The sequence below is a fragment of the Pholis gunnellus genome, assembly GCF_910591455.1.
Source record: "Pholis gunnellus genome assembly, chromosome: 3".
Taxonomy (NCBI): domain Eukaryota; kingdom Metazoa; phylum Chordata; class Actinopteri; order Perciformes; family Pholidae; genus Pholis; species Pholis gunnellus.
Genome location: NC_136529.1, coordinates 22,489,979 through 22,505,445, shown reverse-complemented (window position 1 = coordinate 22,505,445; position 15,467 = coordinate 22,489,979). Strand labels below are relative to the sequence as shown.

The 15,467-nt window shown below is 48.6% G+C and overlaps 1 protein-coding gene across 2 annotated transcripts in view; it reads right to left on the bottom strand.

The window, feature by feature from the left end:
- Positions 1-425: 425 nt before the first annotated feature.
- Positions 426-15,467, bottom strand: part of arhgap46a (Rho GTPase activating protein 46a) — a 29,344-nt gene continuing 14,302 nt past the window's right edge. Inside the window, exons 3-10 of one of the 2 annotated variants that reach the window (XM_079156893.1) lie at positions 9,798-11,283; positions 6,802-7,462; positions 6,467-6,559; positions 4,273-4,346; positions 3,792-3,991; positions 3,067-3,158; positions 2,726-2,895; positions 426-1,885 (exon numbers count right to left, since the gene is read on the bottom strand). In XM_079156893.1, the coding sequence (XP_079013019.1) occupies positions 1,691-1,885; positions 2,726-2,895; positions 3,067-3,158; positions 3,792-3,991; positions 4,273-4,346; positions 6,467-6,559; positions 6,802-7,462; positions 9,798-11,283 (2,971 nt within the window). In that variant the 3' untranslated portion in view covers positions 426-1,690. The remainder of the gene's footprint in view (positions 1,886-2,725; positions 2,896-3,066; positions 3,159-3,791; positions 3,992-4,272; positions 4,347-6,466; positions 6,560-6,801; positions 7,463-9,797; positions 11,284-15,467) is intronic. The other variant, XM_079156894.1, reaches the window with a different exon arrangement.

The window sequence follows — 15,467 nt, the reverse complement described above, 5'->3', positions numbered from 1 at the left end:
CTTTTATTGAGCCCACATTTCAGGTGTTAATTCACAAATGCTGTTTAAATATGATTAAATTCCACCTGAAATGAATAAAAGAACAATGCTCTTAGGTAAAATAAGAATCCTGTAAGATATCACCTGCAGGTATTTAAGACCAAATCCAGGTGATCTCACTGTTGTAGGTGATCAGGAGAATATCCAACATTTCTGTGGATTATTTCAAGCTTTAATTCAGATTTGTTGTCATTTAATTCATGAAGAAATACTTTCATTCAGAATAAATTCTTCACAAGAGGCAGATGAAATGTTCTCTAGAGACCCTGCACACTCTCTCTCCCCTCTGCAGTCCACTACCAAAATAAACACAAAGCATCCGATCTACAATTGAACAGATCTTTATTTATGGACAGTCATTCCATATTATAACAAGAATGTATGCAAACACACATATACACACACACACCCGCACACACACACACATGAAGAGTGGTTTGAATCCGTCCTATGTTCAAAAGGCAGGCGGTTACAGCAGAGAAATTAACAGTTAATTACAACAAAAAAAACACTTTTTGTATTGCTCTTTACAGCGACGTTTAAGTTCACCCTTAACCTGGATCATTAGAATACACTTAAGGAGAGTTAATACTATTTACACAGATAGTTTATTTACATATAGGCAAAGCCTGAGAACGGACACAAGAAGCTTAATCTACATTCTCGTAGTGCTCGACAGTTGAACAACACTCCATTGTTAGTATCGGGGTTTGTGGTAGATTCAATGTTTAGTCTGTGAGGGAGAACATGTACAGTTATCACATCCAACACCCGTTTTATTAGAAGACCTGAGCCAAAACACATACAGACCGCAACCAAAACAGAACACTAATCCAATTGAAAGATGTTTTTTATATATATAGATAACAGAGATAGAGTGTCGTGAGTTGAATTACCAACCTCCCACATCGCTATGACATGAACTGTAATTACAACACTCTTCACTCGAGTGTTTAGAGTTGTAAAATCAAAGCACTTCCAAGATTATTTTCTTAGGAAATGTCCGTTACAAAGAGCTTTCTGCACATCCTTCCAGTTTGTGCTTTGAAATGAAGGCTCTGTGCTCGGAGCGGCTTCTTGTGCCTCGTAAAATGAAATACGAGGAGACCAGCTATCAGCACGACTACTCGAAACGGCACAAGCTTATTAGTAAGACACCATCACAAGAGTTCTTTTACTTTTTTCATATTTTAAATTTTCCTGTACATGATTAAGGGAGGCTGTGTCTTTCTTACACGCTCAGACAGTCACACACACACACACACACACAATTGACTGAAACCAGAATGTCAACACTGCCGTCTTTAGGTTTATTGTGATTACTGCTGAAGGAAATACTCTAAGACTCTCACTTTTCACCGCCCAGTTGTCCTGTGAAACTGTAGCACTACTCATTCAGAGTAAATCTGTTTTCACACGCAGCGCTTACACTTTAAAGCCGTCGCTGTTGATTTTAGTATCAAAGAAACAGTGAAAACCTAAAAGGTGATGTGTTTTGTCTCTCAGTGAGAAAGCTAAAGTGAGAACAAGGAGTCCAAAGTCTGAGCTGTTTTCACAGTGCTCGTGTTGTAATGTCTCACCCAGAGAGTTTCCAGTGTGGTCTGAACCGAAACAGTGTTTGCGTATGATTGTAAATGTGTAACTGGAGATGCTACACCACCCCTTCGATGAAACTCGTCTCCAGGTGAACGATCAGCATTCTCAGGAAGGACATCTCCTTGCGCGTGTTCTCGAAGATGATCCGCGGGTCATCGGATTGGCACCGAAGGCAGTTGGGGGCCATCACCATGGCCAGGTTGTTCACGTCCATCTTGGTCACAGCCACGTTGGACGGCTGAGCGAACACCTGGAGATAATCGGGAGGGAGGGCGAGAGACAGAGAGACAGCAATGAGCGAGGCTGAGTGCACAGGCCGACCTCTGACCTGCAGCGAACAATGGATGAGTCACAATCAGTTAGAGCTCAAATATATTCCTGTTTTTAAAATCGGTTTAAAAGCTTGAGTTGAAGTTTAGTTTTAATATGTCGGTAGGAGTAATACATTTTTAACGTAAAAGATTGAAGTTCACGACAACATTGTACTCAAAATGAATTCACAGTAGATATCCCCGGTCACCTAAAAGTACCAATGTAGGTTCTTGGCCGTTACTTTCTCCAGTAGCGGAAATGACGGACGGTGGAACAAACTGTGACAATAAAGTGTGTCCTGTGTTGGTGGTAATTGCTCGGCTCGGAGGAAAACAGAGCGCCAGCTGGTTGTATTCGCAACAGCGGTGCCAACAATAATGCCAGTTGGAAACACCGGTGTGGAGGTTTAAAAAGTTGTGGGTTTTCACTTTAAAAAGACGAAAACTAAAATCATTCGACCTCGAGTTTTAATCCTGATTTTCATGTTTCATTAGGTTTTAGTTGGTTTGTTTATTACATTTTAAATTAGTTCCTGAAGTATTTTATTTTTGTTTTCGTTGGCAATAATGACCTTTCTTTCAGGGCTGAATATAATATTACAAATAGCTGTGTGTGTGTGTGTTTGTGTGTGTGTGAAAAGGTAACATGGTGCGTCTTCATTAAAACAAACTAAAGATGGAAACCCAAGAAAACGACAGGTGCAAAATTAGGAATATGGACCCTGGTTGGGGTAAATTATGGGCTGTGCGCACAAATCTTCATCAACATGGTGGCTTACCTGCAGGAAGTGGATGAAGTAGCAGAGCACCAGCCTGTTGAGCTCCGGCAGGGACTGAACCACAGCGATGGCCGCCGCTGGGTCGTCACAGTTGCTGACGCACTGCTTGTAGAAGTTCATGGGGATGAGAGGCTCCTCCAGCTCCCGATACCACAGCTTCATCAGAGAGGCTGAACGAGACAAAGGGTACTCGATAAACACATTGTGAAAGACTGCGATATTGTTCAGGGATTTTTTTTGAGCTAGTTGAATTCAACAAAGTATTGGCATATGTTCCTCATATTGTGCAGCCCTCACACAGACACACAATAACAAAACGAGCCAAATACATCCTTCCTCACCAGGAACGTTGGGATCAGAGAGATTCTCTGGGATCCTCCACTGGTCTACTTGGAGCTTCAGCGCATTCACTTCATCAATGTCTCCCGGCACTCTGAAAATGTATTAAAAAAACAACAGTTACACTCAGTGGCCACAAGAGGGACCTCTACTTCCATCGTCTCAGCTTCCCCATGCCCTTTGGCAAATCCGTTACTCATGCACACCCGATTGGCTTCACATGTGGCCTGGTGGCTGAAAGTACTCTGTTCTTTGTTTGCAGTACTTCTTTGTAAGGAAACAGAAAACAGAAAACAAGAATAAGAATAACACGCGCCGCTCAGAACGGTCCCTGTGTAGGAGCTGTGAGCTTCACAGGGAGATCCGACACTTCTCTAAACAAGTCAAGATGTTACATTTGCCGGAGAAAACCCTTCACAAACACACGGCCGTGTAATTCCCACGTGCTTGTACGCTTAAGCGGTAACGTAAACACACATTATGAAGTATCACATGAAACAGTGCTGGTCTCAGGGCTGTGTTTGTTCTGCTGTCTGCTGTGTGTACTGTACACACCCTGAAATACAGTGATACAGGAGACCACACGCACAGTTGTTTATGCACACTATGCATACAGTAAAGCACAATACAGTACATAGATCCCCCGTCTAATTTCCTTAACTCCTCCTCTCTCTCACGTCGCTCAAGTCGAGGCATGCAAGTTAGGAGTTGGTAAAGCCCGTCTTACCTGAAGATGCCCTCCGTCTGAGCCCCGCCCAGAGCCAGGACATACTGGGAAAGCTGAACCTGCACCCAGGGCAGTTTCCTGTCGGGGAAGAGCTCGCTCTGCCTCTCCATCACCTCCTCCAGAGAACTGCCAAACAGGGAGGGCGTGACGATGGCCCGCCTACTGTGGTCGATCTCCTCCAAGGTGGGCTTACGAAGACCCTGGAGGGGTGAGAGAGGTAAGGAAAGGAGAGAGATTTACTACCTGTGTGTGTATCACGGACTATGATACTAATCATGACTGTGTGTGCAGGTGCGCTACTATGACTGGGTCTGTGTTTATGTTCCTGTGACTGTGTCAGTGGGCCTGTAATTATGTGTCTCTGTGACGGTACCCAGGGTGACTCAGTTGCCGAATCGCAACTTTCAATCTGATGCGTCCTATTTTTATCACGTGCACGTTTTTATATTTCACTCCCCTGTCTTTATTTCTTTCAGCTTACCTTTTTGCCTCCGGTGATCGCCACCTTCTGCAGTTTCCGATAGCAGAACTTGGAGTACGTGCTGATGGGCAGACCTGCAGGTTGACAGAGGAGGAAAAAATCGAGACTGAAAACAAAGTCCGCAAGAAACACTATGCGCACTATGATATGTCCTCAAAGGGCCCTATGTAACACCCTTAAGCATCAGGCATTACTGAACGCACACAATAATAAATGATTTAAATTCTTTCCCACAAACACGGGAAAAAAAACTGTGTTTTTGGTTCCCACAGATGTCTCGTAGCGTACGAGAGACAGGCGGTGGTAACTGGAGAGGCATGTTGACGGTGTGACTCTGGCATATGGGGATTAGAGCAGGCCCGGCTAAACTGTCAGGCTGAGGGAAGATTTACTACTGCTGTTGAACAAAAGCTTTAGAGACAGGATCCGGCCTGCACGTCCAACGCTCAGGTGATTCATCAGCGTACAAAGACATGAAGTGCTCCGAAGACAACGAGAAGCACAGAGGCTCCCTGTCTGCTACCTGCCCTTTGTAGCTGCTGTAGGGTCCGGATCTATTTCGTAAGTGGATCGACGTGTTTTTTTCGGAGTTGAAGGTGTCCTTCGTGAGACCTGATCTCTCCTTAAAACAGTTAAGAGATACTGTACACTTCTAGCTCTCAAACAAGCAAAAATTCAACAGAAAAACCCTGATTGTTGAGTCATTGTGTGCACACATGAAAATCGTTCATTGCTGCGGTAATGCGGGTTCTCATTCCCAGACTGTATCAGCTGCCTAAATCAGGGCCAATGGTAACGTTTTTTCAAAAGTAATAAACACCATCATGTTCCCTACAGCCCCAGATTTATGGCAAACAGGTGACTCCCGGTCACAACTGCTGCTAATCTGACCGAGTTTGACTATAATCATGTCTAATTAGACCTTGATCTTGGCAAAGATGGGCTATTTTCCCCCCCAAGGCTCCCAAGACAAGATGCTGTACACCCACTCGCAGAAAAGCAAGAGTGCACAGTCCTTTTGGTGCAGTGAGAGAGGGTTCAAACACTACCGGTGGTCTATATTTACATCAGGTTTAATGGCATGAAAACAACAACAACCAGGCAACCAATGCCCAGGAGACGTAGGAGCTCATTAGGAGCTTGAGTGTACTGTACCAGGCTGAGAACAGCATGACACCCGTCTACACATGCGCTTAACAACAACAAAACAGAGGCATTAAAGGATGTCGACGAGACAACTTCAGTCTCATCTCTGGGATTGTTTATGAGACAAGTCTACACTAAACCAAGTGCAGGCCGAAGCCAGCGCTTTCCCGGGCCCCGAGCCCAAAGAAGTCCTTTTCCAAGCCAAGACCTGGTCTGTCCTGAAAAGAAGCCTCCACGTGACTCCTCATCCTGCTGCTCACAGCTGCTCATTACTCTGGTCCTACACAATGGACGTGTCCCAGCTCCTCCGTCCATCAAGCAAACAGCAGCTCCCATTATGCTGTTTTTTTGCACATGTGAGACTTTTTTCTTTCTTTTTTTCCCCTCGCTGGCTTTCATCAAGATTCCTTTCTCTAAAAAGACCTTCAGACTTAGTCAGAAACATTCAGCGGGCTCTCTCTGTGACCTCTTAGTCAGTTGGCGTCTGAGTCACTGAGGTACAATGTGTGAGGCCACGGCTGTGGTGTCTGCTGTGAGATGATTGGGTTCCTCTCTGGTGACGTCACCGCCAGAGCTGGCAGTGTGGGCTGCTCTAATGAGCGCACGGGCCGATGAGTAGGTATCCTTTTAAACGGCTGTGGGGACATGCGAGTGGCAAGAGCGAGGCCACTAATATGACTCACAGTGTGGTCCATTGTGTGCACAGAGAACGTTCTAAAAATTCTCATCCTACATATTTTTTTTTTTCCAGCTCAGCTTTCTGTTAAACCCATTCATTGTGTCTGCAAGTACATCAGCATGTACTCATCTGACAAACTGCACAGAGTTGAATTTTCCATCCCACTCAGAGTGGTCACTCTGCAGGGAGCGATACCTTAGATCTGTAATGGTTTCCACGGCTTAGACTAGAAGTATAAAAACATCTTGGGGAGTTCCTCCCCTGCCTACTTGCTGCTCTGTCAAACAGATACGCTTGTAAAAATGGGATCCAGTTCTTCTTAAAGTAATATTTTGTACCGACGACCAAGTAAATGAACAATTGATTTACCTTCTTCCTCATCTGTATTCTGCTTCCTCTTCTTTCTGGACTTTGAATTCTTCTTCAGCTTTAGTTCCTGCTGCTCCAATATGAACTGAGTCACTGCGAAACAGAAGAAAACACAAGATAGATAGTTAGACAAACACAAGGCCGACAATCAGATTATTGGGCTCATCAATATCAATACTGTGCTTTCTCGCATCATCATAATAACTCAATTCAATTACAATTCTGAATCAAAAGGGAAATGAAATGCAATGCAAACGTGAATCTCTCTGGCCTGCACAAACAATGCTGACTATCAAACAACGCAGGGAGGTACAGAAGAAAGAAAGTTGACCCACCCTCTTGCTCAGTCTGAGACTCACATTTCTTGTCGCTGGTGGGCTCCGTGTGTCTCTGGATGTAGCCCTCCAGGTAGCAGCGGAACTTGGGAGAGGGGGCGAAGAACGCCAAGCTGACGGCCATCAGCTCCCAGCCCGCCGCCAAGCTCCTTGGGGTGGCGTTGCTCGTGGTCTGCCTCACCAGCTGCACGTACAGCTCGTCCCGCAGCCCCGGCATGTCCCAGCACTTGGTGATGACGAGGAGGGCACAGTGGCGGCGGTCCAGACGCGAGGGCCTGTCTCCCATGTAGGCCTGCACCAGCTTGAACATCTCGCAGGCCTCCTTCCTGACGGCGCGGTTGCTGGTGACCAGCATGGGCTTTTTGATGGAGCCGCGGTTCCACGACAGCATGTTGGCGATGGAGACGCGGCGGCGGAACAGGCCTTGCGTGTGCATGTTGAGGTGCTTGCTGGCCCAGTCCTCCATGCCCGTGTCGGGAGGCGGGGGCTGCCGCAGGGTGGCGTAGCAGAGCTGGTAGGCGCTCGCTCTCCCTCCCGCCCCGTCACCTCCCTCCCTGTTGTCGTGGCTGGCCGGCCGGTGAGGGCCCAGAGAAGCCGTCCGCCCATCCACCATGCCTTTCTTCCGGCTCTCCAACTGAGCCTGCAGTTCAAGGGTGCCCTCCTGCAGGGGGTACAAGAGGTGGACATGAGATAGAGAAGAAGAGGAGACAGGGGGGGGGGGCAAGAGTGCAGCAGAGGTACAAACTGTGTGTGTGTGTGTGTGTGTGTGTGTGTGTGTGTGTGTGCGCGCAGCTGCAGAGTCTTCACTGTGTCACACTCGGAGCTGCGCTGCCTTCCACCTACAGTGCTGGGGCTCGAGGGGGGAATTGTTGTAGGAGAGGCACATTCATTTCCTGATGCCAGAAAAGAATTGTACTGGGAAAAAAAAACAATCCTCCCAAATCCTCATGAACCCTGGCCTCAGGAGCAGGTGACCAGATAGCGGCGTCACAGTCTTCACCTCTCCTACCCTGCAAAACCAGCGCTATGCTCGACACCTCCCTGTGATCCCTTGTGGTGGAGTTTAAGCCTCTGAGGAGCACCTCAAACTCCCTTAATAGAGGAAGACAGTAACCAAGATATGCTCCGCAAAACAGTCAGGAACAACACCAAACCCGAGCCAGAATCAAAGCTCAACTTTACTAATGGGACATAAAACTCTTTGGCATGTCTTTTCCATGAGACCCTGACGTAATGAGGAGCTCATGAGTGAAAGACAAGCTGGACTTTTTGGTTTCTCAATGAAATGGAGCAGATGTGAGGTTCGGCTTTGGCAGAGAGTCGTACAAACTTCATGTTTTTTGTTTTTATAAAATGGGTGACAGAGGTCAACTGCAGAAGATCAAATGCAACAAAGCACATGTTTAACTATGGAACGGGAATGTAAACTTCTATTTTTGGTAAATTACACTGTTCAACAGATAGCTTCCAGATGCGAAAGCACAGGATGGTCAAAATATGAACTGAGACAGTGAAACAGTGGAAAATGCTCACAACTTAAAAAAAAACATGAATTATTCATGTTTCTTTTGGGGGGGAAATGGACAGTTTCAGTGCATACTTTGAACAAGCTAGTTCAAAAGGTCTTTCAGCAAGAACAGAATGTTCAAATATGGAAATATAGAGCCGCTCATACATAGCTAGTCATAATCTGTGAGTGTGTGTGTGTGTGTGATATAACAGCAGGTCTGAAGAACATTCCAGGACAGACTTAGGGGGCCCGCTCAGTGCTCCTTGGCTGTTGTCTAACATGCTTAAGCTACAGTGGTACCAATCCGCCGTGGTACCAGCCTGCCTCCTCTTCCTTCCTCATCTCCCTGCCAAGCCTGGGCCATATGGGCCCCAGCGGCCCTCCTTCCTGACCGAGGGAAGCCGTGTTCTGAATCTCTCTGGCCTGGCGTGGGCCCCAGATGCCAAAAGCACAGAGCTGGCATGCGAGTACACGGTACCTGCAGTGCGAGGCAGATGGACGGTGGTAAGAGCACGACAGGTAATGCTGGGACTGTGGCCATTCTAGTCAGCAGTGCCCAGCCCGCCCACTGTCCCGGGGACATTCAGGAGACTCAAGATTTGGACCGTAAAAAGGCATCACTCACAAAATGCTCAGTGTTCTCTTTAAAAGAGACGGATTAGCCTGACTGTGTTCATCCCGAAGCTGCCTGTAGGACCAAACATTCATTATCATAGGTGCAGAGGTGAAGTGGGGGCCGCTTCTAAAAACAACACAACAACGTAATATTGCTGTATGGGGTGTGATTCTGCTACAAGAGAGGATTTGGAGATTAGAAGTAGCAGATCTTGAAACTGGCTCCACTTCTTGCTACTTATGTAACCGTTCTTCCATCTTTGATCATGTGCCGCTTTTGTGAGGACCCTTGACGCCAAGATAAGCCCTCATCGTGTCCTCCACGTGTTCCTCTTTGTAGGTTAGTCAAACTATAACCAACTCAAGGGATATTTATGATCAGTCACACAATCTGTCCATTCTTCTGCTTCACTGCTCTCTCTGGGAACCAGACACACTACACAATACGAAAGCAGCAGCTTAATATTCCCATAATACGCCGATGCTTTATTCAGGAATGACACATTGAGACCGAATTCTTCTCTAATCTGGAGAGACATCAGTAATCGGAGCACTTCTAGACCAAACAAGGCAGAATCCGAGCAAAGCTGCTGAGGTAAACAGACCTCACAATAACACGGTCACAGCTGAGCTCTTAATCAGACGGGAACGTATCATAATATTGGATTAGCTACGATGTTTTCACCTACTTATTAACAACAACTTATTGTCTGCCTTACACACACACACACACACACACACACACACACACACACACACACACACACACACACACACACACACACACACACACACACACACACACACACACACACACACACACACACACACACACACACACACACACACACACAACAGGAGGTGGGGTTACCTGGGAGGGCGGCCCTGGGGTCTCTGGCGAGGACAGGCTGACTTGGCTATTCACACTCATCTCCAAGGTGTCCACCTTCTCAAAGGTCCTTTTCTGCCTCCCCGGCATCTCCAGAGGCGTCAGCGCCGGGTTGCCGTGGTTGCCCGCCCTACTCAGTGACCGGGGCGCCCCGGGGAGGTCCTCCCGCGATGCGCACCTGCTGGCTGACCCGCCTCCTCCGTACCACCTGAGTGAGTCGGCGGGGGAGCGCGTCCGGGGTACGACAACCCCCCTCTCGCCTATTTCCGGGTCCAGCCCGGCTCTCACCTCCCTCATGGTGTTGGAGCGACTCACCACCTCCCTCATCTCGGCCATGAGCCTCTCGTTGAGGGCGCAGAGCTCCCCGCTGCTGCCCACCGAGCCCGGCCTGCCTCCTGCGGCAGCACCGCCGGCTCCCACCCTCCTCCTGCTCTTCCTTCTCAGACTCGGAGAGGGGCCGGTGGAGTAACCGGAGTCTTGATAGTTTGCCGTGGGGTTTGCCGTGGGGGTTGAGGAGTGGGTTGAGGAGGGGAAGTCCTGCGAGGCCTGGCTGCTTTGCCTGCTGTGTCGTGCCTCCATGGCGCGCTGGACAGTGGCCTCAAGGACCCGCCAGTTCTGCTTCTTGTCCAGTGTACTTGGGCCCGGGGTCCCTGGCTCTCTGTCCCTCAACGGGCCTCGAGCCTGGGGCAAAGAGTGGGCCTGGGGCTGGGAATGTGGCTGAGGCTGGGTCAAGACAGGATCCTGCCTGGAGGTAGGGGAAGGGGTACGTGTCGGTACAGGAGAGCTGGATAGCAGCCCCTGTTTGGGGTCCACGTTGATCATGTGCTTGATGCACTCCAGACCAGCTGGGCTGTAGTCAGAGGCAGAGGGGTTCCTCTTGTGTCTGGACCCTGAATGAGAAGAACCAGGGTGCTGGAGCTGTCTGGGTTTCTGGAGGCTATGGGTAGGTGTCAGGCGAGACAGAGGGTGTCCGTTGTACAGGTGTGCCCCCTCTACCTCCATGTCTGTCGGGGGTTCATCATATATGGGACACTCTGTAACCGGCTCGTCATAGATTGGGGTAGTGCAACCATACTGGGGAGAGATGGGGCACGGTGTGCTGGTCTGTGACCTGTGAAGGAGCGGACTGGGTTGGCTACCGTCTAACGACACCAAACAGAAGCTGCCATTGCTGGCTTTTCTCAGGTGATGGGCCTGACGTGTGTCGGCGGCCATTTTGCCAGAGGGGGCAGTTTTATATCCCTGGGTAGAGTTTGAGTGCCCCCCCTGGGGCTTGCTGCCGGATGTGTGCAGGGTGAAGGTGTTGGCTTTGCCGTGTGCACTGTGCTGGAGGTGTTGCTGCTGCTGCTGCTGCTGCTGCTGCTGCTGCTGTGGGGCTGGGATGGGCTGGCTACGGCTCATGCTGTTCACCTTCACCAGCATGGCTGCCTTAGAACCAGGGGCAGGCTGCCATCTTTGAGAGGCATCCCTAAAAGAGAGAAATCACAAGCAGAGTGAGATTTGACATCAGAGCAAACAAAGTATATATATATACTGTATATAGAGCCGAAATAAACAAGCTAAAGTCAACAGACGGTGCCATAAAAGCACTATTATCATATCCAATCGTGTACAGGCACTGGCTATATTTCATCCGTTCTAAAGAATCTAAAGCTGACAGGGCTGGGAAAGTCAGCAGCAATCCACAAATTCTTCTCCAAACATTTCGCTGACCTCCAAAGACTTAACTCCATTTTTAGTCTGGCAGTCATAAAAGCCTTGTCAAACCCTTGAGATGAAAACTCCAGTGTGTGTTGTGCAAACCAAGTGCCTAAAATACTGAGCACAGCACATCTCACTGAAGCTCATCCACACGTCCAACATGTGGGACTGGGTCTGGAGAGTATACACGGGGTAGTAAAATTATTGCTGGTAGTTGAAATGCCTGTGAAGTAGCTAATGGTGGTTTCATCGCATGGCATAAAAGTCGGCCATCTGAGTCAACATTTGGACAGTAAACCAGCAGGCCACATGAAAAGAGGTTGATGTGGGAGAAGTCCGGATGGCAGTAGTTCACAGCTGAGAATATCTTCACTCGGGTCCATAGGTTAATTCTTCTCCTCGTGGTTGAGCGGCTGGGCTAACCTCAAACCCAATGGCCCACTGCTAATCCCCGCAATGTAAAACAATCTGCCATCAATCTGGTCACGCTGCTCTGGTCGGCTGCCCTCCTCATAATCTCCCCCCGCAATCAGGACTTTTCATTCCTCGACTGATCAAAGTTTGCCCTTTTAAAACCAAAAGAGTGTGTCTAAAGTGGGCATTATCGCACATGGACACAGTTGGCGGCTGGCCTCAGTGAGACACATGTGACGCAGTAGAGAACACAGAGGCTCTGTTGACTGAATCAAAAAAAGGTCAAACAGGTAGTCTCAATGCATTAGGAGACTTACCTTCCCTCCCTGCAACCTCTTCTTAACATTCAGTGGGGGGTAATTAATTAGATCACAGCGGATCACCTTCTGTCCTTTGTGAATCCGAACATAAACACGGCCAGAGCAACTGTTCAAAGGCTTCCCTTTTCCAAGAAGAGCACTACGACTAAGTGGAGAGTTGGGCTGTAACCGTAGAAAGAGGACGCAGAGGGAGGAGGAAGGAGGCGGAGTGACCTCCCCCCCTCCCTCTCCTCCCCACATCTCTCTGGAACAATGCTAAAACGATTCCCCTGAGGTCCTGAAGCCAACGGTAAACTTCCTCTAATCTCTCTCTCTCTCTCTCTCTCTCTGTGCCACCCCCGTCTATAGAGTGAGTCACACCACCTCTTTGAATGTAAACAGGCTCCCATCTTCCAACGGTTCCACAGATTCGCCATCCAGGCAGGGGCCTATATACAGCTGGCTCTCAGCCACCTGGCACAGCACCAGGACAGCCTGCCACAAGCACTGCTGTTGGGAACGCGCCAGGGCCCCCCCCCCCCCACCTCCCCGAGACCAACACAAGAAGGTTTACCGTCTAAATGACACATAAGACACACACAAAGACAGACACGTGTGAAGACAAGAAGCTTCTGACAAGTCGGGATTCACCCCAAACCACCGCTGTTTAGTAGTTACGAGCAAGTGTGAGTGTGTGTGGTTACACAGGGTGGAGTCGGGGGGGGGGGGGGGTTGATAGGTGACAGCTGTAAACATGAGAAGCCACTGTTTGTACTCTTTGAAGCAGTGTATGTTTTCGCACTCTGGTCCTGTCAGGCGGGAGGAGGTGATACAAACGCTCCAAAAATCATTCCCACCTCAGCAGCTGACTGTTTAGCGCCGGTTTGCTAGGAACAGGAACAGCTCACACATGAAACATCAAGGCTTTCCTTATGATTGGACGGCCAAAGAACACAGCAGACCTCACACGTGAAACCACAATAATCAAATTCCCCTTCCGTTATCCAACAACAAATCAAACCTCGTTGTTCACACATAGAACGATCTGGGGTTCATGTGATGGCCGACTGTAAAAAAAAACAACATGGCTATCTTCTATCTTCTTGTTCTTGGTGGGTGGGTGACGTACTTTATGAGGACTGACCCTGAGATAGTAGTGACCACTACTTCCTGTCGGAGGAGGTCCTCTGGAGGGTCGTAGAGGGCTTCCCCATGTGCAACACAAACAGGAAATGCCGCATGCAACGCTCACACACTGCTCCCAGGGCGGAAGTGTGGGCTAAACCTTAATTATAGGGAGCTTATGTACAGATTTACAAAAGGTTTCACATCATGCATGGGAAATTCTATATCCTGTAGATGCTCCATCTTCATATCTAAAAAAAACAAACACTCAAAGCGTCTTTGCTATTCCTTCCTGTCCATAAAAAACACTAAATGATATCTTATGATAAATTCAGTAGAAACATTAAACAACCTATTCTTCAGGGACTGACACAGAACACATTCATGGGCCCGGGAGGAAGTCCAGCTCATGGTGTTGGCAGAGAGGGATTTTGTCAGGCTTTGTCTCTGTTGTCTGCCGACCATTGTCCCACCCAGGATCAGCAAAGGTCTAGCACGTTCACCCCCTCCGGCGCTGGCACATTATGTTGGCTGTCAGCAGGGAGTTTGGTGTGATGCTCAACGCGATCGCAAAACGGGGGTTTTGGGGGAGCCAACTCCGACAGTGAGTCTTTACGGTGTCTTCGATCTCTTACCTAAAGTCTCTAATCCCACTACGCAGCGAGAACAACACTCGCATATCAGTAAAACCTCAGGTCAACCGAATAAAGTACGATTACAAACCCCGAACCGAAAGAGGGACAAAGACAGTACAATGGTGAGAAAACAGCAACGGGCTCCGAGAGCGGGGAGACGATTGGTGGGGGTGTGAAGGACAACAGAGCTAAGGAGACAAGAGAGGAGGGTGTGAGCATGTGTAAATGAGAAGGGGTGGGGATTAGTCGTGGGAGAGTGCAGCGAGGGAATGAGCGGGAAGGGATGGCATTCCTCAGGGCTCATTCAGGGGCCTCTGTGTGGTAGTGGGGGGGGGGCTCACACAATGAATGCTGTGCCATCGTCATGGAGACGCCTCCGAAAACAACAGGGGGGGAGATGATAGGGAAGAGGCCATCTTTAACCTCCAGAGTCAGACAGGGGAAAACAGGCCGGCTCTTACGTAACACTGAACAGGCCTGGACTTTACTCGACTCGAAAAGGAAAGTTGTTTAGAAAGGGCGTGTGTGCGTTGCCTGCTAGTAGCTCGCCTGTCAAAGAGTTGAATGTGAGCTGAAGGTGGGGATTACGAACAGCGATTCAGCACAGAGGTTAAATGAGACGTGATGATTACATTCCCGTCAGATTTTTCTGAATCTCTCGCTGTTTGCGAAGAGACAAACCACATTTTAACCACTGCTCAAGCACACGTGATTAGACACACACCGCTGTCCTGCGTCCACAGACAAACCCCTTCAGTCAGAGTCTGAAGCTGGCATGTGAGAGCCATAGGAAGACGGAGAAATGTGCGATAAAATGAAGTTAAGAGGCCCTTTCGAAACCAACAAGGTATAATCTGATTGGCCTCTGGGGCAGCAAATCAACTTAACAGTCAGCAAATCTCAATTAGTCTCAGCAGCTCTGGTGTCTCACACCCACAAACACAGTCCCAGATACCTCTGTCACTGTTCTGCATATTGCTGTGGTCGGGTCGTCTCAATAACCAACTAAATATACTAGGGGGACCTTGCTGTCAGCAGATGTTCTGTCTCTCCTTACGCTCCCGCCTGGAATAACTGTCGTTTGGAAAAGCCATCAGCTGAGTCACTCTGGCGGAGAGAGGGATATGGATTTGGAAGCTCTTAACCCGCTGGGAATAGAGGGGGGTCTGAAAAACAGGGGTTATTATTAACACTGACTGGACAGGAAGAGGAAATGAGGTCGCACAGGCCAAGCTTCTGCTGCACAAACACCTCGGAGCACCAACCAATGGGATCACTGCGATCTGAGCAGAGGAAGGAAACTCAAAGGACAAAGAGGATTCGCTGACGACGTCGAATCCACTTCGTCAGCGTGCAGACCTCGTTTTTTTTCTCTCAATTTTGAACAAATCGGTCATAAGAATATCAAGCAGAAGAATGAAGTGACATTGTGGGCTTACGGCGAAGCTGGTAGCCCCCTGCTTCCCGCCAGGCCCCTC